This window comes from Erinaceus europaeus, chromosome 2 (genome assembly GCF_950295315.1).
Source record: "Erinaceus europaeus chromosome 2, mEriEur2.1, whole genome shotgun sequence".
NCBI classification, from domain to species: Eukaryota; Metazoa; Chordata; class Mammalia; order Eulipotyphla; family Erinaceidae; genus Erinaceus; species Erinaceus europaeus.
Genome location: NC_080163.1, coordinates 191,074,824 through 191,095,175, shown reverse-complemented (window position 1 = coordinate 191,095,175; position 20,352 = coordinate 191,074,824). Strand labels below are relative to the sequence as shown.

General features: G+C 44.0%; 1 protein-coding gene across 1 annotated transcript in view; it reads left to right on the top strand.

The window, feature by feature from the left end:
* The window catches only part of LOC103122347 (uncharacterized), a 127,881-nt gene extending 115,175 nt beyond the window's left edge, over positions 1 to 12,706 (top strand). The window contains 7 exon segments of the mRNA XM_060186420.1: positions 4,075 to 4,165; positions 5,400 to 5,417; positions 5,420 to 5,758; positions 7,453 to 7,654; positions 7,656 to 7,757; positions 12,504 to 12,569; positions 12,652 to 12,706. Of these exon segments, the coding sequence (XP_060042403.1) occupies positions 4,075 to 4,165; positions 5,400 to 5,417; positions 5,420 to 5,758; positions 7,453 to 7,654; positions 7,656 to 7,757; positions 12,504 to 12,569; positions 12,652 to 12,706 (873 nt within the window).
* The last annotated feature ends 7,646 nt before the right edge of the window (positions 12,707 to 20,352 follow it).

Below are 20,352 nucleotides of genomic sequence, written 5' to 3'. Positions count from 1 at the left end.
CAACCTTTACCAGAGCTGATAATTATTTATCTTATGGGACTAAATTTTTGATAACTATACTCAGACTTTATGGACCTAGTGTACTCTTAACCCTTGATGGTAAGTGCTTATTTTGCCTTTTACCTGTTTCACCCTAGTAAACCTTGTATTGTTTAAAGCAGTTCCCAACTCCCCGTAGTGAATCCTTTTACACGACACAGCAGCCCCACTAACCCCTTTTTAAGTTAAATAACAACACTCAGGGAGAACACATTCTAGTTCTTTCCAGATTCATAGATGGCCCTAGCCCAGCTCCAAGGCCATAAATGTTATAACTAGATAGCCTACTGTGGACAGACATTGGTCTTGTGCAGACCACAATCTATGTCTGATGAAATTTTGTTAGGCTAGGTAAGAGGAATGTTGTAAGTCAGGGAGCTGGACAGGACTCCACACTTAAATTACATGTAAATACTCCAAAATACTTGAGATGCTTGTAATTACAACCAGCAGTCACTTTTCCTGCTGTGTTTCCCTCCACGTCCTTCAGAGGGCAGCAAAGATATTACACACCTGGAGCTTCACTGGGACCTGCCGGCCCCTCTCACTTGGTTCACAGCCCAGATGTCTGACCCCAGGGACTCCTCAGTAAATGCTCCTCACTCTCCACCTTCCCACACTGACTGTTGGTCCCTCCATCTTGTCAGGCATAGGCCCCTGAAGGCACATTCTCTGCAAGCAGTTTTCCCCCACACCCGCTTTCCATCAAGATATCCACTGACATGAAAGGAACCCAGCAAGCGCCCAACCTGTACCAAGGATAGGCCTTTATTCCTCACAGAGTCAAGAGGCAGGACATGATATCCTCACAGAGAGGAGTCAGCTCTCCATTCATTGCTAGAAAGCACTCCTTCCATCTCCATCTTGAAAAGTGACTGTTTACCTCCCATAAGAATCAGGACTGGGAGTCGGGCAGTAGCTCAGCGGGTTAAGCGCAGGTGGCGCAAAGCACAAGGACCGGCATAAGGATCCCGGTTCGAACCCCGGCTCCCCACCTGCAGGGGAGTCGCTTCACAGGTGGTGAAGCAGGTCTGCAGGTGTCTATCTTTCTCTCCTCCTCTCTGTCTTCCCCTCCTCTCTCCATTTCTCTCTGTCCTATCCAACAACAACAACAATAATAACTACAACAATAAAACAACAAGGGCAACAAAAGGGAATAAATAAATAAAAATAAATATTAAAAAAAAAAAAAAAGAATCAGGACTGCAACCATCTGAAGATATCAAACCAGCACAAGACATACAGAACCCGGGAAAAGTTCCCTGAAGGATGGGTCAAGAGAACTCAGGGTCTGCTTTTGCTTCCATCTAAGAGGTATTAAGGGGGGGCTCAAGGGGCCTCCCTCCCCAAAGTGAGGAGCCACAGAGTCACCTGTCTTGGGCTTCCATGTGGAGCTGCTCCAGACTCTATGTGGAGGACTAGAGCAGGTTGACAGGCAGGACGCAGATGATTTAAACACAGCACCCTAGTGCTGTGAGGGGGGAACAAAGTCAAGGCAGAATATGATGTCCACAGAGAGTCTCCAGAATTTTTTTTCAATAAATAAATAAGCTCACTAGAAAGTTCCTTTCATAAATAATAAAGTGGGAGTTAGGCAGTAGCACAGCGGGTTAAGCGCAGGTGGTGCAAAGCACAAGGACTGACGTAAGGATCCTGGTTCGAGCCCCCGGGTCCCCACCTGCAGGGGAGGCGCTTCACAGGCGGTGAAGCAGGTCTGCAGGTGTCTATCTTTCTCTCCCCCTCTCTGTCTTCCCTCCTATCTCCATTTCTCTCTGTCCTATCTAACAATGACAACATCAATAACAACAACAATAACTACAACAATAAAAAACAACAAGGGCAACAAAAGGGAATAAATAAATTTTTTTAAAAGATTCCATAAAAAAAATAGTAAAGTTCCTTTGAATCCTCCATGCTTTGGAGTCTGGTCAGCATCCCTGGTGAAACCCAGCCACTGACCACAGGTCACCCCTTGCCCTCAGAGGACAAATTCAGAACATACAAGCAACACACAGAAAATCAACACTGTCAAGAGAGATAGCACAATGGTTATGCAAAAGACATTCATGCCTGAGGCTCTGAGGTCCCAGGTTCAATCCTCAGCACCACCATAAGCCAAAGCTGAGCAGGACTCTCAGGGGGAAAAAAGTAATAATATATAAAAATATGAATAAAATAAATAAAAATGTAAAGATGTAAAAAGAAAATGAACCTGTCTAGAGAGGTGAAGAAGGAATCTGATCTACAAACACAAACTTTGGACCCCTTCACCTGATCTGTCCCCTGGTTCCTTTTAGTGATCTAAGGCCACTCTGATCTGCCATGGCCCACTAAGAACCTCCCCATTTTCTGCCTGGACCCACTCAATGGGATTTTAGGGTGGTCCCAAAGAAACCACAACAAAAAACAGAGGCCTGAGGACAGTTAGGGAGAACATGGACCAGATCTAAGTCACAGCTCAATCAACAGACAAAAAGGGAAGTTTATTCCCCTGAAACCTTCACTCTAAGACCAAGGACACTAGGTCCCACCTCCCACCCTCTTTGTCCTCATTTCTCAAAACATAAGAAGCCTCCCTTAACACCAGAAACTGAAGCTCCTGAGAACTCTGGTCCTGAAATTCTGTCCATAAATAGAAACTAAACCAAAGACACCAGAAACAGAGCAAGTGCCCCCAACATCACTCAGCTACCCCTTTCTTACCCAAAAGCCTTCTCTGTAACCTTCTGCAGTCTGTGTTCTTCCTTTTCTCACAGAGACCTGATGGCTACAAACTCTGGAATCTCCAACCAGAGAAAGATACCACCATAAAAGTTCTAAAAATTAATTATAAGGGCCAAGGAAGAGGGCATAATGGTAATACAAAAGACTTTCAAAGCCTGGGGCTCTTAAGTCTCAGGTTCAATACCCCATACCACCATAAGCTAGTGCTCTGGTAGAAATAAATAAATAACAAATAAATAAATAAATAAATAAATAAATAATAAATTCTGATTTAAAGGACATGGAGGGCCTGAGAATATCCTTCATTCATCCACAGGTATTTGCAGCCTGTCCCAACACCAAGGGATAAGATCAGGTAAGTTTATTCTACCTAGAGCTCATGTTCTGCTGGGAGAAAATTCAGCATTCTCAGAGCATCTGAGAAAACAAGGGAGACCCCATGCCCATATGGGTTTTTGTGCCACAAAGGGAAAACATCCTGGGCTTGGAGACCTCAGGGTCTCTGTGTGGTGCTGAAAGACCCCAGGACAGGACACAGCAGAGGCCAACCATGGGGAGGGTAGGTTACCCTCTCAGAGGGCAGCGGGCCATCAGCCCTCAGTGAAAGTGAGCTCCACACCCAGTGTGACCAGCATCCCTAAAAGCTGGAGAGATGCAGATTCTTGGATCCACCACACCTGCCGGGGCAGAATCTGCATCTTCCCAGGATCTACATACCCTTCCTGTGCACAGACAGGAGAATCCCCCCACACACATCAGGGGTCTCCCCTGACTGGGCACCCCTACTGCCTGTGCAGCTGCTGAAACTGATTTCTAAGGAGTCACCAGGGCTTTCATGGTCTTTATAAACTTCTTAAAGGCATTCTGAATACAGAAGAGTGGTGATGACATCTCTGTGACAAGAGTGTCTGATGCAGCCCCCAGGCTTCTGCTGTGAGGGAAAAAACAGAAGGGATGAGTGAGGGCTGTGGAGAGACTACTACCCAAAGTTGTGGAAAAGTCTAGATACAGGTATCTTAAGTTTGTGCATGTGTATGTGGGGGGGGGGGGGTGGCTTCATAACTGAAGAAGCAGAGCCTGCAGAAGTTTCTAGGGAAGAGAAGTTAAGATAGAAGAGGAAGGAGACTGATAATGTGGAAATCTAGGCAGGGAAAAGAAAGGGCGCTATCAGTGAGCCTTCCTCCTCTGATGACCCTGAAAAGGCCTCCTGCCCCCGGAGGAGGCTGAGCACAGAGGGAGGAGGCTCCTCAGAGCTGACACTCAGGAGCAGCTCTGCTGGGAGCATTTCTGGAGCCCAGGCTCTTCTCTCAGAGGGAGGACATAGCAGGCAGCAGCCCCCTGAAGCCCCTCTCAGCCCCTGCTCATAGAGGGTGTGTCCCCTGGTAGGGGCTACTGCTGGCAGGTAAGAGGGTCCATTTCTGGGATGGGAAGGATGGGAAGGCTGGGTGTCCTGGGACGGATAGAACTCTGAGAGAGACAGAGGATTCTGTTTATTCCTGGGGGAGGAAGGGGAAGGGGAAATGTGGACAATCATCAGTAAATAATAATTGCTAAAAGCCAGGGAATGCTCAGCTGATGTATACTTTCCAAGTTATACAAAACTGAGCAAGCAGCATTTTTGAAAATTTATGACTGTTACCATGTTATCCCTCTAGTAAAAAATATAACCAGGACCCTAAGCATTACTCATCACACCCAGAAATTACAAATAATACTGCATTAAATCAATTTGTCTAAACTATGTCAACTTTTTATGTAAATAATGCCACTGAAAACTCAATAGCAATGTTTTGAGTACCAAAGGGAAAAAATAAAAATAAAATAGACAATAAAAAAGAGAGGACAGGGGGTCGGGCAGTAGCACAGCAGGTTAAGCTCATATGGCACAAAGCACAAGGACTGGTGTAAGGATCCCAATTCGAGCCCCCAGCTCCCCACCTGGAGGGGAATCACTTCACAGGCGGTGAAACGGGTCTGTAGCTATCTTTCTCTCCCCCTCTCTGTCTTCCCCTCCTCTCTCCATTTCTCTGTCCTATCCAAGAACAACGACATCAATAATAACAACAATAATAACTACAACAACAATGAAAAACAAGGGCAACAAGAGGAAATAAATAAATAAATAAAATTTTTAAAAAGAGAAAGGACCTAGAAATAGTTTTCATTCATCTACAGGTATTTTCAGTCTTTCTCAACACTGGGGACAGACACAAGATCAGATAAGTTAATGCTCTCCTGAGCTCATGTTCAGAGCTCTGGTGAGGAAGCAGTGAATAAAGACTATAGAATGTAAGGTCACGTGCTCAACTGAGCAGGGCAATGTCTTGTGGTGAAGCCAGAGGGTCCTTCGAGCAAGTGGGCAGAAATGGCAGCTCCCAGGACACCTGAGTGTGAGCAAGGGTCTGAGGGCAGTGAGGGGTGAACCAGGCAAACACTTTGAAAAGAGTTTTAAAACTAGAGAGAACAAGTTCAGAATTATAAAGTAACCATGGTCAGGCTGATGAATTGCACCAACAGAAGATAGCTTACCTTCCTCGAATCTTAGCATGAGAAAGATTTATTCCATCTCCAGACCCTCATTTTGTCCCTTCCAATCAATAGACCAATACTCCTTATTCTTCTCTGTTCCCTTGCAGTCTCACTCTCAACCTTCTGGATCCGGCTACTGCTGCCCAGCTCACTACTGAGTCAGTGTCAGCCAATGCTGTTGCAGGGAAGGATGCTCTTCTACTTGTCCACAATCTTCCAGGGAATCTTTCAGGCTTTGGCTGATAGAAATGGCAAGCTATAGAACCCAACCAACTAATTGCATCTTATATAACTTTCGCTCACGTAAGTACTCCAGGACTCAGACACAGTGGTCAGGAAACAATATACCCTAGTGGATCCCTACTATTCCAGGTCACCACCCAGGAGAATACAGGATACTATACCATACAAATCATAAAGAGGAATTGTCAAACCCAGAAAGGAACTGGACAGCTTTGTGTATACCATAAGTGATTCCCCTCTGACCTCTGGGTGTTGGGGAGGGGGAGGGTGAATTCTCCTTCACACACACAACACTGACACACCCGGTTACACTTCCATTCCCTTCTGCATTACATCTATTATTGCAGTTCTAGCATTTAGACCATAACAAATGTTTTGGAGACAAAGTCCATAAGAATGGGTTTCCTTCCCCAGATTCTGGGTGATTTCATATACAGGGTCCACTTGATGGGAATAACGCAGCAGAGGGAGTTCAGTCCCAGTCCAGTGCCCTGGCTGCTTCTCCATAACACTGACCCTGAACAAGCTCCTATGAGCCTCAGTCAGGGGCTCATCTGAGGTGGCCCTGCACTCATGCCCTGGTTCTTTCTCTCTGTTCCTTCCATGACTTCATCATCCTCCTCTCTCATGCCACCTGGCACTGCCCGGCTCTGCAGAGATCCTTCCAACTTGACAGCACCCCCTCACACCTCCACTAATGCCAGGCCTACCTGCCTAAGCAATAATAAAGGAGACCAAAATCAGAGGAAGCAGCAGCCCTTTGCTCTATCATGCACCAGTTTCCCCAGAAAATAAGGGAAATGAGCTTTAGCTGTGCCATCTTGCAGGGTTCTTTCTGTGGAGCAGTTTCTTTCCCTCTGCCAAGAAATTCAACAGGCATATGCAGTGCATGTTTCATTTTTAGCAATTTCATACTTTTCCTTTAATAACAGATAACCTCATATTTCCCCTGCCCCTAACAGATTTTGTCCTCTTATCAGTACTCACATATTTCTCTACCCAGGGAGACACTCATTTCTAATTCATTTTAAATTTTGAAAAATTAATAAAAGTCCTGTTCTCAGTAAGAAATCCTTTAGATTGGCAGAAGGCCCCTGTCCCCTACATAGGTCTTTAGATCATTAGAACTGAGAAGACCATCCTCATTTCCTATGATCTATCACTATGTAATAAAAGACAAATGCCTTTTCTACATTATGTACAGCTGCCTTAAGAATGAACAGGGTGGCAAGTCTGCCTGGAGGGTTGGGCACATTGGGTTAAGCACACATGGCATGAAGCTCAAGGACCAGCTTAAGGATCTCGGTTCAAGCCCCTAGCTCCCCACCTGCAGGGGGGTCGCTTCACAAGCGGTAAAGTAGGTCTGCAGGTGTCTATCATTCTCTCCCCTTCTGTTTTCCCCTCCTCTCTTGATTTCTCTTGGTCCTATCCAAAAACAACAACAATAATAATAACAAGGGCAACAAAATGGGAAAAATGGCCTCCAGGAGCAGTGGATTCATAGTGCAGGCACCGAGCCCCAAAGATAACCATGAAGGCAGAAAAAAATTACACCTTATTATTTTTAAAAGTCAAATTTCTTTTATTTCCTCCCTCCCCTCTCCAAAAGCCAACTTTCTAGAAAAAAATATCCATGAAAGTTAATAGGTGAAAAAAATTCTGCTTGATGATGAGATTGCTGGACATATAAGTCTCTGGTATTGATAGTACAGATATGCCCAGAGACAGATCAGGGTACACCCTGGTGTCATCTGGAATGAGAAGGAAGGTAGAGTTCTGTCTCTGTAAATCACTACCTGAACAAAAACACAACTTTCTCTAGTGACTTTTTCAAAACTAGTGAAGTTCTGAGAGGGACTAAGATGTCTGAGGAAGAAGTATGGTACCCAACTCCAGGTTCACTCTGTATCTCCACAGAGCTAGTGGCACAGCCCTCCATCCAAGCCAACAAAACTGTGGTCACAGAAAATGAATTCATGATCCTGACTTACTTCAAAGTTGACACTGGGGTCTCCATCCTGTGGTTCTTCAATGAGCAAAAATTGAGACTCACAGAGAGGATGAAGCTGTCCTGGGACAACAGCACCCTCACCATCGAGCCTGTCAGGAGGGGAGATGCTGGGCCTCTCTGCTGGGACCATTACTACCATTGTGATTGGAGTCCTGGTAGGGGTGGCACTGGCAGCTACTCTGGAGTGTGTCCTGTCCCTAGTGATTGGATGGTATGACAGCATTTCTCACATGCTGATCCTATCTCCAGGCCAGAAGGAAAGAGTTGCTGAGTCTGGTCCCCCATGGTCTTCCCACTCCCAATGTGTTTCCCTCTCATTCCACCCAATTTCTCACCATCTGCTAACCAAGGGCAGCTTCTTAAAGCCTCCTCCCCAGTAAACTACTACAACTAAAGCCCCAACCCCCTCAGTGCTGCCTTAGTCACTCAGCAAACCTGCATCAGGGTGGCGGAAGTTAAAAGTTGAGTAAAAACTCAAACCCACCCATCCTGTGAGGGGGTTTTATTGCCTCAAGGTCTGAGGGGGTCCTGGGTCAAATCACACAAAGAGAATGGAAGAGCCTGGACAGGTGGGTCAGGTGCCCACACAGGTAGATGTGTGACCCACAGCCCTGATGAGTGAGGCAGGAGGAGGAAGACCAGCCAGGACAGCAGGTCCTGGGATGAGTTTGATGGAGCTGGAAGAGGCCACTGTCACATGTCAGCATCCCCTGGCCTGAGGGAGGACATGCCCACAGCAGGGGCACACACTCAGGGAAACTCCACACATGGGGCTCCCCAGTATTCTATACACAAAGTCCTGCTTTCCTTCTAAGGCCTTGAACCTCCCACTCAGTCAACTTCATGAATTAGTTCCTTTCTTGGGTTCTAAATCCCTTCTAGAGCAACTTTCTCTTGCATCCACATTACCCTATGAGTCTTTCTTTTCTGGGGCAGGATAAATGTGGTTTGTTGAGAGCTTTTCTGACTCCCATCTCCTCAGCCCTCGCCCCTCCACCACCACCAAAAAAAAAAAAAGTAGTCTCTTTACTTACCCTGCCTGGGAATGGGCCCTCCCTCTCCATTCTGAACTAAAGCTACAACCTCTCCTACAACACCACAAGTAAGCCTAGCCTTTCCTAGGGTCATTGGTGGATGATACTTCCAAGAGCACCTAACACCAGCTTCCACCCCTGGTAAGTATCCTTTCAGAGCAGGAATAGCTAGGAGCCCCTAGTTCTGTCCCAGTATCAGCTTCTGTCAGACATTCCCTGGGGACTCAGAAGGGTTCTGAGAAACCATCTAGTACAGGGTGCCAGTGGCCAGCTGACCCTTGCCTGTGTGCTCTAAGTCTAAATCACTACCTCTCCCTCACTGTGTCCTAAAGTAGCCACAGTTCTTCTATGGGAGGCACTCCTCTCCTAACCCTGTAACATAAGGACCTTCAGCCCCTCCCAAAATCTAAACCCAGCCTTCCTCACACCCTGGACACTAATATCTGTCTTTGTTCCCAAGTCATGGGACTTACAGAAACTCTGCTTCTTTGGAAAGATATTTCTGTCCTGTTGGGAACATGTGTGAGCCTGATAGAGCTTAGGGAGAACCACCCCCATCTTTGGATGGAGGTCTGAGAAGATAACCTCTTGGTAAGTCTCTCTCAACCGAGGTGAGCATAAGGGGGGAAACTCAGACTTGGTTCTTCCCTTCTTGACTCTCAGGCCCACAGATACCCCAGTACTTCCCTCCATTAACTGCAGGCCACATGGCTGCAGATTCATTTATTCAAAGTCACCTTCTGATCACAGAAGAACACACCTTATCACACACTTCATCACACACCTCAGAGCCCAGACAAGAGAAATTCCAAACTATATGGCCTTTTGATATCCATCTTCTCTCTGTCTCACCCTACGGGTTTAACCCCTATGCTTCTCTCAAATACCTTTGGATAATTAAGTTGCTTGTGTTATGGAAAATAACTGTCTTGTATCTCATCAATTCCTGTCATACCAACCCCCTACCTTAGGGGCAGGCTGACTGTTAAGAAACCTGTAATTTCTGTCATATTGCAACAATAATTACCTCCATTGCTTTTCTATTTAACTCATGTCCACTTTGCTAATAAAGGGACTCTAGGATTCTGGGACTCTAAGGACTCAGATTCTAGATTCACGCTAAGAGTCCCCTGGTGTCTTTTACTTCGTGTCACCCCTGTCGTGAGCGAGAAAGAACCAGCCCCTTACCTTTCCCCTGGAGGATACCCTGACGGAGAAGGAGGGAGACACCCCGAAACTGTCCCCAACCTTTCACCCTAGGACCCCAGCTGCAAGGCTTGGCTACAGTGGGACATTACATCCTTGGATACAAGGACACTTTCTCCAAAGAACAAAGAGCTAGGACAACACAGCCCTAAATAAACTGGAGATTAGCCCTTCTTCTGGGAGAACAATCCATCCTGAGCCATGGTGGAACACTCAGTCTGAAAAGAAACCTGAAATACAGAAAAAGCAGAGTGAGCACTGTGTCATTTAGGGGTGCAGGGATAACAAGGAGTGGACAGCAGCCAGGACTAAAACTAGGGTTTAGAGCTATAGGCTCAGGACAAGGAACCCATCACTCTTGAGGAGTATTTGTAGAGGGAGGGGCTCAGGTCCATAGAGCAACTATGGAGGGGCCCAGGGCCTGGGAGATGCTGGGCCATATTCTGAGATTACAAGGACTCAGATTTCTTCTCTCTTTTACAGGAATTACAATACCTCAACACAGATATTTACAACAAAGTAGAAATGTAATTTCTTAGTGTTCTCGGAGAACTATTCCTTAAAAACTGCCTAGGAGGTGGTACAGTGGCTAGAGCTTAGGACTTCCAAGCATGAGGTCCCGAATGCAGTCCCTGTCCCTGGATCATGTATGCCAGAATGATATTATGGTGTTCTCTCTCTCTCTCTCTCTCTCTCTCTCTCTCTTTCTGTCTCTCTCCCTCTCTCGCACACAAATGAAAATAAATAAATAAAATAAATATTTAGGGAATAAATAAATAGGGCTAGAAATAGCACTTGAATAGTGCACTGCTTTGCCATGTGTGACCTGAAGGAAGTTTTGGTGCTGTAGTAGTTTCCCTTCTCTCTCTCTCTCTCTCTCTCTCTCTCTCTCTCTCTCTCTGTCTCTCTCTCTGTCTCTCTCTCTATTTCTCTCTCTCTCTCTCTCCCTCTCCCTCTCCCTCTCTGCCCTTCTGCCTCTCTGTGTCTATTTAGAAGGCGGAGGAGGAGGAAGGGGAACTGAAGGAGGGACTCACTGAGACGCCAGATTCAGAGTAGAGAGATCTCTAGACTAGAGCCTTAGACACTAGAGAACCAGCTCTGAGACCTGAGAATGTGCAGAGTTCTAAACCTGAGGGCTAGGTTTGCTCCTAGATTTCTAGAAACTCCAACAGGCTGTCCCAGGTCTTTGATGAGCCAAGACAAATGCTCTGATCACCCCCAAAAAGTGATGACTCCCAGAGAAGACGACCACTGTGGAACCTGCCATAGGCCCTTGAGGATCTGATAAAGAGAATCCCCCATCAATGCTTTTTCTGTTAATGGAAACTTCTAGTACATAAATTCAACTGAATTTATGGGTCCACTCTCTTTCTCAATCTCATAGGGAATATATTATCTCTAAATTACCCCAAGTGCCATCTATCCATAGGAGAAAGGAGGAAGAAAAGAGTTAGACAGATGGGGTGGGGACCAGGCTAATCGGCTAAGTTCACTAAAGCCCTATTCAGCCAAGAGAGCACTGACTGTGCTCACACTGGCACGGGAACAAAGCCATGCCCAACTCCCCATGTTTGTCCTTTTGCAGATGTGCATCAAAAGCACAGAAGTGGAACTATTTCCTTTAAAGGGACTGGATAAGATGCACCTTACAATAGTGAGGTTTTGCTTTTTTCATTTTTACTCATTGTATTTACTTTAATTCTGTGAATTTTTCTTTTTTTTCTGTGTATTTTTAATTCCATCTGAAACGTTGTCTTTAACCCATAGATAATTTGTAATATATTGTTTAACTTCTCAGATGTTTTAGAGATCATTCCTGTTGTTTTCCTGTTGATTTGTCATCTGACTCTTATCAGGAAAAAAATTATTTTAAGCATTTTAACTTTGGTTGGATTCTAGATGTGACAGCAAGCATAAGCAGTAAAAAGAAAGAATTGGGGGCCAGGAGATTTTCTCACCCAGTAGAGCACATACTTTAGCATATACAAAGACAGGTAGGAGCCTCTGGCACCACAAGGGATATTCTATGATCAATGCAGTGGTCCAATGGTATCTCTCATTCTCTCTATATATCTGTCATGCACAAGGACAGTGCAGTGGAGCGGGGAGCAGTCCAAAGTTTCGTATATGGAAGAAGGAAGGAAGGAAAGAAGGAAGGAAAGAAGGAAGGAAGGAAGGTAGGAAGGAAGGAAGGAAGGAAAGGGAAGAAAGAAGCAAGGAAGGAGGATATACATGGGTGGGGAGAGCTTTCAAGGAGCTGGGAATATTTGCACATTTATTTTTTTTTTATTTTTTCCCTTTTGTTGCCCTAGTTGTTTTTTATTGTTATTGTAGTTATTATTGTTGTTATTTATGTCGTTGTTAGATAGGACAATGAGAAATGGTGAGAGGAGGGGAAGCAAAGAGGAGGAGAGAAAGAAAGACACCTGCAGACCTGCTTCACCACCTGTGAATCGACTTCCCTGCAGGTGAGGAGCCAGGGGCTCGAACCGGGATACTTAACTCCGGTCCTTGTGCTTTGCGCCACCTGTGCTTAACCCCCTGCACTACCGCCCAACTCCCATTATTTGCACATTACTTGACCCAGCTATTAGGTCAGGGTATGTTCAATTTTTGAAAACATTAAGTAATATGCTTATGATTGGAACATTCCTCTATATATAAGTAATAAATCAATTTTTAAAGTTTTTAAAAATCTGTATCATTTGCCCTATTAGCATATTAAAGAGCAAACTCATCACAACAGATGCAGAAAAATCCTATCATAATATCTACCAAAATTTGTATGTCTTTATTATACCAGGAAAAAAGAATTTCTTTAATCTGCTAAAGAGAGTCTAACTAATACCTGCATTTCCATTGTAGTATTATTCACAGTAGCCAGTTTCAGGAAATAATTTCAGCGTGTGTCAACAGGTGAACAATTAAAAGAGGATAGGTCCGGTGTGTGAATCCCGGTTCTAGCCCCTGGCTCCCCACCTGCATGGGGGTCGCTTCGCAGGCGGTGAAGCAGGTCTGCAGGTGTCTATCTTTTGTTCCTCCTTTCTGTCTTCCCCTCCTCTCTCCATTTCTCTCTGTCCTATGCAACAACGACAGCAATAGCAACAACAAAAACAATAATAATAATAACCACAACAACGATAAAACAAGGGCAACAAAAGGGAAAAAAATAGCCTCCAGGAGCAAGTGAATTCATGGTGCAGCATTGAGCCCTAGCAATAACCCTGGAGGCAAAAAAAAAAAAAAAGAGGATGTGGTGTGTATATATACTGAGAGATTTTTGTTTTGTATTGTTTTTGTTTTTGCCACGAGAGCAGAGGGCGGGAGAGTGTGGATCGGCCAGAGAGGCCACACCCCGGACTTCCACACACCAACCACTGGCCAGGAGGAGAGACACAGGCCCACAGACAAAGCAAGAAGAGTGGTCCCATTCACTGTGAATGTCCATCCCTCACTTGGCACGGCTTAGTCCCAGCCTGGGAGAACACGCTGTCACCACATCGGTCAAGCGATTGAAATGTTATTTTTTTCATGAGTAAAAGCAAGAGTTCGTGGTTTAACACTGCTCTGGTCTGTTTCACTCATTAAAAAAAAAAAAAAAAACATTTCATATAAATTGTGTGCTCAGTAAAGTGGAGAGTATAGCTGCCTTCCAAAAGGCTAAAACTTGAGTGAATAAGTTGTAGGGAATCTAAAGTACAGCATGGTGATGAGAGTTAATAAAGCTGCAACATATACTTTAGAGTTGCTATGATAACAGAACTTAAATCATCTCTCTATAAAAAGTAAAGGTAATTAAGTGATGTGATAGAGATATTAACTAAAGCTACAATAATAACCAATAAAATTGGGAAAATAAGGAACATCTCCCTAGAGTTAAACTGAAAGTGATTGGAGCAAGCACAATACCAACCAAACCCTAGCTGCTTCCCCAACCCCTTCCTATTATAACCACTGGACTCATATATGGGCCTCAGAAGACTAGCAAGGGCCCAGTTTGGCCTTGGGTCTTTCCCTGGATGTGCTTCAGTAATATTACTTTTATTCTGCGTAGTTATAACATCTCTCCTGGGTACCCAAGGCCTCTCTGAGCCTTCTCTAACCAGACCTCAATGAATACAGTAGACTGGTTTACTATGACTGGAGGCCATGGGGCAAGGGGAGGGCAAAACTCCTGAGGAGTTGTCCACATTGTATTCCATCTGATAAAGCAGTCTCCTGCCCCCTCTTTTCTGCTTGCCCCCATCATAACTTGGAGGAAGCCCACAGGCAGGCGAAAAGAAGGATGGCATGACCACGTGACTGGAGGGCAGTTAAGCTGTACCTTGTGGCCATATAACTGTGGGGCTAGAGCATGTAGCTGGAAGTCTCTGAAAAGATACGGTCACACTGAGGATACGGAGAATTGGGATTTACAGGCTAGCATCAGAGGAGTTGCCTCCAGAGCTGAGTTGGTGACTTGGACCTCCTGCAAAGATTGTATGTTTCCTTACTTCACCAGAATAAAGTCCCCAGCATGTTTGCATCCTGGGTCCAAACTCTGCTCTCCAATACTTCAGCCTCATAGATCAGTTGTTGTTTTTATTTATGTCCTTGTAGCCCCCATGGATCTCCTTTTAACTATCTCAGGGAAGTCAAAAGCTCCCCCAGACAGATGACCCCACCAATATGTCCGGAACCCCACCTCCCCAGAGCCCTACATCAGTTGGGAAAGATAGGAACAGGCTGGGAGTACGATCAACCTGTCAACACCCATATCCAGTGGAGAAGCAATTACAGAAGCCAGACCTTCCACCTTTTGCACCTTATAAAAAATCTTTGGTCTGGGAGTCAGGCAGTAGTGCAGCAGGTTAAGCGCAGGTGGTGCAAAGCACAAGGACCGGTGTAAGGACCCCGGTTTGAGCCTCCGGCTCCCCACCTGCAGGAGAGTCGCTACATAAGCGGTGAAGCAGGTCTGCAGGTGTCTCTCTCTCCCCCTCTCTGTCTTCCCCTCCTCTCTCCATTTCTCTCTGTCCTATCCAACAATGACTACAATAATAATAACTATAACAATAAAATAACAAGGGAAACAAAAGGGAATAAGTAAATAAATAAATATTAAGAAAAAATCTTTGGTCCATACTCCCAGAGGGATAAAATAAAGTACAGGGAAACTTCCAATGGAAGAGAGAGTATATGGAACTCTGGTGGTGAAAATTATATGGGATTGTACCCCTCTTATCCCATAATTTAGTCAATCATTATTAAATCGCTAATAAAATTTAATTTAATTTAATTTTAAAAAGCTGCCCAGAGCCCTGCTGCAGGATGGCCCCCAGACATTTTGCTATCAGTGCTGTCTTCAGGAACAACGCCTGCCATGCTCAGGGCTGATCCTCCCAGACTCCCAGCTAGAATCTCATATCTCAAGTTCACAACTTTTCAGGAAGCCTCATGCTTATGAAGCTTCCTCCCGCAGGTGAAGAGTGGAGTCTGGAACCCAAGTCCTTGCACATGGTCATATGTGCATTTAGCCTGGTGTGCCACAGCTGTCCCCGTTATAATATCTTATTTTTGAAAATATACAAACTCTCTCCTAAATCAGCTATTCATCTATGAAATTTCAATAAAAGTTCCAACAAATTTTTCATGCAGCTTGACAAAGTAATCCTAAATTTACATGGAAAATCAGAACCCAAAAATAACCAAGGTTCTCTTGAAGACAGAGCATAGGCAGGGAGAGGAATGATTTACCAGGTATAAAGATTAGCAATAAATCTATAAAAGCTAAGAAAGTGCAGCATTGGCACAGTAGGTAAGTTGATCAAAAAAGAGAACAGGGAATTCAGAGACAGACTCATACAAATATAGAATTTTGATATCTGACCAGATCCCACTGCAGCTATGTGTGCAAAATTATTTGATAGAGAACTGTAATCAGTTGTTCACATGGGGGAAAAATAGATTGCTACCACAATATGCACAAAAATCAATTCTACGTAGGTCTTGAGAACTTAAAATATGAAAAGTCAAATAGTTTCTTGGAGAAAATATGGGAGAATATTTTTTTGGATGTTGAGGTAGGAAAGGATATCTTAAGCAAAACACAAGAAGAATCAATCACCAAACTAGAAGGTCAACAAATTCAACACCAAAATTCTATTCTTTAAAAACACCACAAAAAAAACAAATTATTTCATAAAAGTTGTGTCTCTAGCATATAAGCATATACAAGAAACTCCTATAATACTGCAAACAATGCTATAGAAAAATAAACCAGGAGCCAGGTGGTGGTACACCTGGTTGAGTGAACATGTTTCAATGCAAAAGGATGCAGGTTTGAAACCCCAGTCCCCACCTGCAGGGGGAAAACTTTATGAGTGGTGAAGTAGGGCTGCAGGTATCTCTCTGTCTCTCTTCCTTACTATCTCCCCCTTCCCTCTCGATTTCTGGCTGTCTCTATCCAATAAATAAAGATAATTTTTTTAAAAAGAAAAAAAGAAACCCAAAGAAATCCATAAATAGGCATTTTTACAAAAGAATTCCAAACAATATACATACAAAAAAGATCAACCTACTTAGTAATCAGGGAGATAAGAACTTGGCAATAAGATTTTATTTACAACTACCAGAATGACAAAAATTAGGAACCCTGAAAATATGGAAGACAGGTGGATTAAATTAAAAAGAATCCTTAACTCTCTCAGGAGTAATATACAGTAATTTCAAACCACTTTGGAAAACAATCTGAGACTGTCTCCCAAAGCACAACCAACTTCATAGCCCATCAATCCCCTCAGCCCTGCTTTATACGGAGAGAATCATATATGCAAGGGGACATGTACAAGAACATTTATAGCAGCAAAGGTGAGAAGTACCAATAAACTATGGGAAAATAGCCAAACATGGAATCAACCTAAAAATCCATCGACAGATGACTGGATAAACAGGTAATGAAGGGACAGTAAACTAGTTCATTACAGTATAGTGAACTGCTTTGCCATGCATGAAAACCATCTTTGAACTTGACCTCCACTACAGTGCTGTGGTATCATCTATCTATCTATCTATCTATCTATAGATAGATAGACCAGAATGGTACTGGGGGGCGAGGAGGGAGGGAGAAAGAAGCTCCACTAGAAGTGAAGCAAGTCTGCAGATGTCGATCTCTCTCTTTGCGCCCCTCATCTCCCCTTCCCTCTCAACTTCTCTCTGTCCTATCAAGTATAATAGAAAGGAAAAGAGGGGGGGAAGTGGAAAAAATGGTCACTAGGAGCAGTGGATTCATAGTGCCAGTGATATCCAGTGGTAACCCTGGTGGCAATAAAAAAATAAATTAGAAAATACCAGAGTGGGGCCCAGGAGGTGGCGCACCTGGTTGGGAGCTCATGTTACACTACGCAAGGACCCAGGTTCGAGTCCCCTAGTCCCCACCTATAGGGGGAAAGCTTCACAAGTGGTGAGGCATGGCTGCAGGTGTCTCTCTGTCTCTCTCCCTGTCTATCACCCCCTTCCCTCTCAATTTCTGGCTGTGTCTATCCAATAAATAAATAAATATTTTAAAAAGAAAGATAGAAATAAAGAAAGAAAGAAAGAAAGAAAGAGAGGAAGGAAGGAAGGAAGGAAGGAAGGAAGGAAGGAAGGAAGGAAGGAAGGAAGGAAATACCAGAGTGGTAAAGTCCCAGAGACAACCAAGAAAAAGATTAACAGTTTGATGTGTCAATTCCCTTTGGAGAATATTGATGCCCATACATTCTTGGCTAGTGAGATTAAGAGAATCTACAGAAGTAGTCCTTGGTCCATAAAAGCTCAGCTGTCTAAAAAGATCTATTAGTCCAGCTGACAAGAAATACAGAATAGCAGGAGTCAGGCGGTAGCGCAGCGGGTTAAGCGTACATGGCACAAAGCACAAGGACCAGCATAAGAATCCCGGTTCGGAAAACTGGGTTGTAACATGCAGAAGAATGAAATTGAAGCACTTTATCTCGCCAGAAACAAAAATCACCTCCAAATGGATCAAAGACCTGGATGTTAGACCAGAAACAATCAAATACTTAGAGGAAAACATTGGTAAAACACTTTCCCACCTACACCTCAAGGACATCATTGATGAATCAAACCCAACTGCAAGAAAGACTAAAGCAGAAACAAACCAATAGGACTACATCAAATTGATAAGCTTCTGCACAGACAAAGAAACTATTAAACAAAGAGACCCCTCACAGAATGGGAGAAGATCTTCATATGCCATACATCAGACAAAAAACTAATCACCAAAATATACAAAGAGCTCAGCAAACTTAGCACCAAAAAAGCAAATGACCCCATCCAAAAATGGGCAGAGAATATGAACAAAACATTCACCTCATATGAAAAACTGCTCTAGGTCACTGATTGTCAGAGAAATGCAAATTAAGACAACATTGAGATACCACCTCACTCCTGTGAGAATGGCATACATCAAAGAGGACAGCAGCAACAAATGCTAGAGAGGCTGTGGGGACAGAGGGACCCTTTTGCATTGCTGGTTGGAATGTAAATTGGTCCAGCCTCTGTGGAGAGCAGTCTGTAAAACTCTCACAAGGCTAGACATAGACCTTCCATATGATCCAGTAATTCCTCTCCTGGGGTTATAACTCAAGGACTCCATAACACCCAACCAAAAAAAGGTGTGTATTCCTATGTTCATAGCAGCACAATTCATAATAGCTAAAACCTGGAAGCAACCCAGGTGCCAAACAACAGATGAGTGGCTGAGAAAGCTGTGATATATATATATATATATATATATATATATATATATATATATATATATACACAATGGAATACTATGCAGCTATCAAGAAGAATGAACCCACCTTCTCTGACACATCTTGGACAGAGCTAGAAGGAATTATGTTAAGTGAGCTAAGTCAGAAAGATAAAGATGAGTATGGAATGATCCCACTCATAAACAGAAGTTGAGAAAGAAGATCTGAAAGGGAAACTAAAAGCAGGATCTGACTAAATTGAAAGTAGGGCACCAAAGTAAAAACCCTGTGGTGAGGGGGAGGGTGGGCATGCGGCTTCCTGGGCCGGTGGGTGGGTGGGATTGGGTCACAGTCTTTTGGTGGTGGGAATGGTGTTTATGTACACTCCTAGTAAAGTGTAGTCATATAAATCACTAGTTAATTAATATGAGAGGGGGAAAATTAATTGTATGTCTCGAAGTTTTTAAAACACAGACTGAGTCTTCTTAACATATAGACTGTGTATTTGATATGCGGACTCTCTCAAAAGCCTAGACCAAGTAGATCAGAGGCAACCAGTGACACAGCTATTTACAAGATACTGGGTACTACACAGCAAACCCTAACAAAAGGACTTTTCAAAGTTAACCCAATTACCAAATAATGTGATGATACCATTAACTATCCACTGTCTTTTTGAACCCTAAGACAGCAGGAACCTCACATCTCCACTATAGAGGCTATATTTCTCCCAGTCCTGGAACCTTAGGATAGGGCCCACTTTCCCACATGCATCTCCCAATCCATATCAAATAATATTGCATCAGCCGATCACAACCTAATCAACCCAACGACTGCCACCTCAACATGCTTCACCTCAGACTGTGTCCAGAGACTTCAGGTGTGGAATAACAACCCTTCAGCTTCATTACTCGGGTGAGACCTTTCCTTTCATAGCATTCTCTAATTCCATCCCAGGTGGATCACTTTCTAACAAAGTCCCAAAACCTAGATATACACCAGGTTCTGTGAGATAGAGCATATGTTCACACGTATCCATAAACAAGTGCAAAATATATACCTGAAAGCAGAAGTACACTAGAGTTTGCAGTGAGTACCCCCAATACTTCCTCTCCACTATTCCAACCTTTGGGTCCATGATTGCTCAACAATTTGTTTGGCTTTGTATGTTAACTCTCTTTTCAGCCACCAGGTTCCAGATGCCATCAGGATGCTGGCCAGGCTTCCCTGGACTGAAGACCCCACCAGTGTGTCCTGGAGCTCTGCTTCCCCAGAGACCCACCCTACTAGGGAAAGAGAGAGGCAGACTGGGAGTATGGACCGACCAGTCAACACCCATGTTCAGCAGGGAAGCAATTACAGAAGCCAGACTTTCTACCTTCTGCAACCCACAAAGACCCTGGGTCCATGCTCCCAGAAGGATAGAGAGTGGGAAGCTAACAGGGGAGGGGATGGGATATGGAGATTGGGTAGTGGGAATTATGTGGAGTTGTACCCCTTCTACCCTATGGTTTTGTTAATTTATTCTTAAATAAAAAATAAATTTAAAAAAAAAAAAAAGAATCCCGGTTCGAGCCCCCGGCTCCCCACCTGCAGAGGAGTCACTTCACAGGCAGTGAAACAGGTTTGCAGGTGTCTTTTCTCTCCCCCTGTCTTCCCCTTCTCTCTCCACTTCTGTCTTATCCAACAACAACGACAACAATAATAACTACTACAATAAAAAACAAGAGCAACAAAAGGGAATAAATAAATAAAAGAAATACAGAATAGCAATCCACTATAAAACTCACCAGTGGCACAGGTGACACCAAGCCGCAAGGACCGGCATAAGGATCCC